The sequence below is a fragment of the Phalacrocorax carbo genome, chromosome 19 (genome assembly GCF_963921805.1).
Source record: "Phalacrocorax carbo chromosome 19, bPhaCar2.1, whole genome shotgun sequence".
Lineage (NCBI taxonomy): Eukaryota > Metazoa > Chordata > Aves > Suliformes > Phalacrocoracidae > Phalacrocorax > Phalacrocorax carbo.
In genome coordinates this window covers 5284715-5290714 of record NC_087531.1, presented here as the reverse complement: position 1 = coordinate 5290714, position 6000 = coordinate 5284715, and the positions used below count along the sequence as shown (strand labels likewise).

The following is a 6000-nucleotide window of genomic DNA, read 5'->3' as shown; positions in this document are numbered from 1 at the left end:
CTTGCGTAAGGGGAGGACTCAGGAGGTCAGGTCAGCGCGAGAGAAAGCTGATGAAAAAAGGCCTTGCTGAGGGGAAGCTAGAGTGAGCGAAAAGTAGCTGTAGAGAGGGAGGGGGAGAGAGCGAATGCTACCGCCTTTCTCCAAAGCGGTGGCGGCTGTACCGGCAGCATCATCACTTGGCGCTGAGGCGGGGCCTTGCGTTGTCTCTGATGCAACTTCTGTCCTGGGCGCTGGTTGGCTGTTTAAAGCACTGGAGCTGTCGTCGCGAAGGGGGTTCAGAGCACCAAGGGTTGTTATGTGTTGTCCTTAGTCTCCCGAGGAGGAGACATGGAGGGGAAGCAGTCCGGCTCTGCGGAGCAGAAGACGGTTACTGAGTTTAGGGCCGTGAGTGAAAAGCCGTACTTGGAGGACAAGGATGCGGCAGCAGGCGGTGCAGAACCGGCCGTGGCAGTCGACAGTGTGCTGAGCAGACCGCTGGGTCCCACGCCGAGCCAGAGCCGCTTTCAGGTGGATCTGATCACCGAGAGCTCCGGCTGCCCAGCAGAAGCGGCCGAAAAGGCGGGCAGGGAAGGCAGCGTGCTGGGGAAAAGCAGCGAGGAAGCCAAGGGCAGGTTTCGGGTAAACTTCGTGTTTACCGACCTGTCAGTCGGTGATGAGACCCCAGGGGAGTCTGGCGGCGGCAGTTCGGAGAGCGGCAACGTCAGCTTGCAAAACGGCGGCGACGCAATGCTGAGCGAGGGCAGCCTCCACTCGGAGGGGCGGCACCATCACCACTACTACGATACTCACACTAACACCTACTATCTGCGCACCTTCGGCCACAACACCATGGACGCTGTGCCCCGGATAGACCACTACCGCCACACCGCTGCCGATCTGGGAGAGAAGCTCATCCGGCCTAGTCTGGCCGAACTGCATGATGAGCTGGACAAGGTGAGCGGCTGCGGCATCCCTGCGGCCGGCCGTTCCCCGGCCGTTCCCTGCCCCTCCTCCACCCCTCCGTTCTTGTCGGAGGAAACGGCGGCATACCCAGGACCGTCCTTGCCTACTACAAGGTCTGCCCTCGGCCGGTGTAGGGATATCTTGATGGCACGCTTACTTCTCTGGGCTTGTCTTGTACGTTTGGCTGAAATGCATGTAGGTTTTCATAGGAGGAAAAAACCCATTGTGTTCTTAAAAAGACACAAACAGTGCATTTGAATTGAAACATTTATTTTTACGTATATATATACACATACGTTTTCATGGCACAGTGGGTCTTTTTTCCATATCTCTCTTGGAGATGGACCCCATCATAAGAAGTAGCATATGTAGGGCAAATGTTTTCTCTGGAACTGAGAGAGGTATTGCCAATCAAGTGGTTTTCCATTGGTATCTTGTATTGCCTTCAGCAAATAGGAAACTAAAGGGCTGCAAGGGGTATTAGGTTGGGGAGGGGAATGAAAACGTTTGGAAGAGATGCTTAAAAAAATAGAAGGATGTGTCAGCTTTTAGTAGTGACAAGAGGTTTATCTGCTAACCAGCTGAAAATGCATGCTATCTCTCCTTTCCCTGCACACCCAATCCTCAACCAAACTGTCACCTGGTATGATGCTGAAAACTGCACAGATATATCCGAGGCCCCTTTCTTGTTAAGTAATATCTTCAGTCGTGCTAAATAGCCCAGTGTGTCAAGGCATTGTGATCAAAGCTTCATAATTTTGGGGCTGTGCATGTCAAGCTTTTTCAATTTCGGAGTAGCAAGTATATTACTGGAGACAAGTTACAGTGAAAGCTTATTTGTGTAGTAGGTTCTTTATTAAAAGGCAAACTTTAGCTGAACCTGGAATTAATTTGCTGTAATTTTTAGATTATATTGTAAGGGAAGCCAGATTAAAATATTACAATGCTGTTTTCTTGCAGTCTTTCACTCCTTATAGGTGGAATTCCACACAAAACAACATATGTTCTTTTAAGGCTCTCCTATTTCTTTTAATATCTTGCTGTTTGACATTAGTTTATATAATATATAACAGATAAGACTGCTTTTTAATTTTCTATATAATGTATGCTATAGTTACATAATTCCTAAGACAGGAATAGCCCCCATACACCATATAAACAGACCTTTTAGTAATTCTAGAACTGTAACTTCTGTTAAGAGAATTGGTTGACAAAACAGTTCTTTAGCCTAATGGAAAGGGGCAAGAAAATGGATGTACTTAATCTACATCTCTAATGGTGAGATCCTTGTCCTTTAAAGTCAATGTGATAAACTCATCGGCTTGAATGGAGCTATCCTGAGCATGTTTTTTACCCCCGCCCCCCTCCTCCCCAAGTGTTTGTATGTGTGGCGTGCGTTTGTTTTTTGTTTAGAAACGATGACCCTTCATCTGTTCAGAGTGAAGTAGTTTTTTGAGGTTGCAAGGAAATATCTCAGCAGCACATCTAAGGTTATATATAAAAATAATTACTAACTGTAACAAATTCCTGTTACCTTTCATGTTCCCGTCTAATGGAGTTAACTGACTTTTCTTTAATCTGTTTACAAGTTACTATTGAGAAGGAGTGGTCAGTTATGTTACTGGTTTATTTACAAGCTAACAGTAAGTGAAAACATTGGTGTGTGTGTGTCTCAGTGTTCCCCCCCCCCCCCCCCCCCCCCCCCAACTTCTGATTTGTGCTAGGATTAGAGGATGGAGAAAGGGGCAAGTCCTTAGATATTCTGTTCTGTAAGCAGAAGGTTATTTGAATTTCTGAGCTTGGCAGCCAGGATTTCAATGTTTATATTGTAGCAGTCAAGGAAGCTCTTTATGACACTGTTAAGACACTTCAACACAGGATTTAACTTGTTCTGAAGGTATAGTTTCTAAAAGTATAGTTTCTTCATATTTTATTAGGAAACATAGTAAGGGATTTTCTTGATAGGTTATTGCATACAGGAGCTGTGAGTGACCTAATTATTGTATCACTATCAAACAGTTGCACTGTAAGCATTATTTAACTCTAATTACTAATAGGACATAAATTTGTTTTGTGGTGTGGGTAGGTATCTACATGAAGACTTTTCTTTAAGAAATGGTGTTGTGTGTGTCGTGTGTCTGTCCCGTCCCCCGCCCCCCCCCCCAAAAAAAAAAAAAGGGGGGGGGGAATGGAATCTGCAACGTCTGTTATACTTGATACTGTTGATACTGTACTTCAGTATTAATTCTGAGAACAGTCATGTATAAACTTCAAAAGTGAAGTTGGAGTTCTGTGTACTGACTAACTCAGCTGCTCTGCTGTAGGATGTTTCATTTCCAAAGCAATTGATGTGTTAGCAAGCAATGAGACTTATGTGAAGAAGGGAAGTACTTTTTTCACTTCAGTCTTATAGAAGTAGTTTGTGTGAGATAGCACTGAGAACACAGAAGCTTTAATAAGGGTGTGTCATGCATAATAATGGCATTGGATACCTACTTTTTCCTCATCTCTGGAATATGAAATAACATTCTATCTGTGATTATATACTTGCTTTCTGGCCACAGAGTGCTGCTAACTCTTAACTAGGGATGGTGCCGTATGATGTTCATGAAACTCTACTGTGGTTTTTTTTTGTAGTGTTTCATGGGATCTCTTGTCTCCTTTCCCAAAGTGGCTTCAGTTCCTGCTGATTAATAATCAATGTTGAATAATGCCATGCATTAAAGAGGATATTTCACGGACTTTTACAAACTTGAAAATTTAAACTCCTTCCTTCATCTGTGATTTTTGCCTTAACTTACTTGTACAATATGTATGCCAAAGACTTAATAGGGCAGCTGGTATAAATGCCCTAGTACCATTGAATAAAAATTTCACTAAGTAAAGGTCTGTTGTTATACCTACAAAATGCTTGATTTGCTATGGGAGCTATAATTCATTTCTTTGGTTTCATTTAGCTTCTTGACCTAGTACATCAAAGTTGACAGTTACTTTTTGTCAAGATTGATCAAAAAATCTGTTAACCAGTAATGTGATTCACTGCTTTGCATTTAGCTATTTCATTTTGCAGTTAAAATTTTCCCCATTTCTGTTTTCCTTTTTAAAAGGTAAAATATATGTTGGGACTTGTTACAGTAAAATTAATGCTAGTGCCAGTTAACAGAATTTCTTTTAGTTTTGTTTACAAGATTCATATGTCTGTTTTTCCAATTTCTTTTTACAGAAGAGCACTATTTGAGGAAGATGCATATACATGCACAAGGGGTACCTTTTGTTTTGTTGTGGTGTTTAACCACCTCAAGTGTTGTTTGGTCATTCCAACAGTAATTGTTATAGTAAAAAGGAAAGGTATTTCTCTTGAAACCAGTTGTGGAAACACAACCGGGAGATACTCTGCTCTCATATGGATGAATTGCATACTACTGAACTTCCATGTTCAATTTCAAGTAAGGGGGCTTGTCTTCAGTCACTACTGGCTGTAGAGAGCCAAGGTGACCAGTGCTTACCCAATTAGTATGAATTATCCTTTGTTTCCATTAGAGAGGTTTTTTTAATCATCGTCTTACAGTTTAGGAATATATATTTTTTTTTTGCCTAGGGTTGACTACATCTTTAGGTAAAGCTATAGTCTGTAGAAGAAATTCCATCCTTGCTTTCAAATCTGCCTTAATGTCTTCCTAAATGGAAAAAATACTTTACCCTATTATATACCTTATGGTTCTAGAAGGTGAAGGCTTTTAAAATGTTTGAAAATGGACTGTGTTTTAGTTATCCATTACTATGCATTAATAGAATATATTTTTTTGTATAGCATTGCCTTAATTGGTGAGTTTATTCTTTTGAAAGAATGGGAAACTTTGCACTATGTGAATGATTCTGATTTAATGTCTCTTGGTCACTTATAGCTGTGATAAGTAGATAGTATGTGAACTGAGCCCTCTACTGGTAGCTTTGCTCTTTTTGTTAAATACCTACTGAACATATTAGTTGTTTCCCTTGACAGACTAGAAGGCAGTGATCTCGGAGGAAGATTTTCACTTTCTTCTCTTCTGCTCCCCCCATGACAAACAAGACATTTAAAAACAAACCTGCACTTTGCTTCCTCCCACACAGAGAAATCCGTGCACCTTTCCTCTGAATTTGGAGACAGGAGTAAGGAAAAAAAGGCAACATTATTGGTAGCTTTGAGACAAGATGGATTCTGGGTGGGGTTTTTTTGGGGGGAGATGGAATGGGACAACAAAAACCTAACACACCACAACAAAAAAAAAAGACCCAAACAAAACCCCACAAACTCCACAAGCTGTGTCTAACAATCTGTAAAGAAAGTGGAGTTCAACTAAAGATGCATAAAAGACTGAAAGATGATTCTAGGCTATAGAGTTTGCTGACCATGTAAGGTCTTTCTTTTTAAAACTGGTTCCTCCCCTTTCCCTCTATTAGAAGACTGAGACCCTTCTGCAGATAGAAGTCTTCTTGAAGTACTTAGCTGAATCTTACTTGTGGTCAGTAGGCCTCTTGGTTCTTTAGTCAATGTAATTTAACTCAAATATCTTCTTTCCCTTCTTGTTATTTATGTTTGTAAACAGTACTTGACTTTTCATTCTGAACTTCATCTTACTAAAATAAAACAAGACAAGCTCTCTTAGTCTTGTTCTCTGCATTTGGACATCCTAGAATCACAAAACCATTGAGATTGGAAGTGACCTCTTGAGATCATCTGGTCCAACCCCCCTGCTCAAGCAGGGTCACCTAGAGCAGATTGCCCAGGACCATGTCCTGGTTGGGCTTTGAATATCTCTATGGATGGAGACTCCACAACCTCTCTAGGCAACCTGTGCCAGTGTTTGACCACCCACACAGTAAAACAGTGTTTTATTGTGTTTAGATGGAATTTCATGTGTTTCTATTTGTGACCTTTGTCTCTTGTCCTGTCAGTGGGCACTACTGAGAAGTCTGGCTCCCTCTTCTTCATTCCCTCTCTTCAGGTATTCATATGCATTGATAAGAATCCTCCGAGCCCTCTCTTCTCCAGGCTAAACAGTCCTAGCTCTTTCA

General features: G+C 41.8%; 1 protein-coding gene across 1 annotated transcript in view; it reads left to right on the top strand.

Moving 5' to 3' along the window:
- The first annotated feature begins 327 nt into the window (after positions 1–327).
- The window catches only part of LOC135316455 (solute carrier family 12 member 2-like), a 147052-nt gene continuing 141379 nt past the window's right edge, over positions 328–6000 (top strand). Inside the window, exon 1 of the mRNA XM_064469903.1 lies at positions 328–933. Coding sequence (XP_064325973.1) covers positions 328–933 — 606 coding nt within the window. The remainder of the gene's footprint in view (positions 934–6000) is intronic.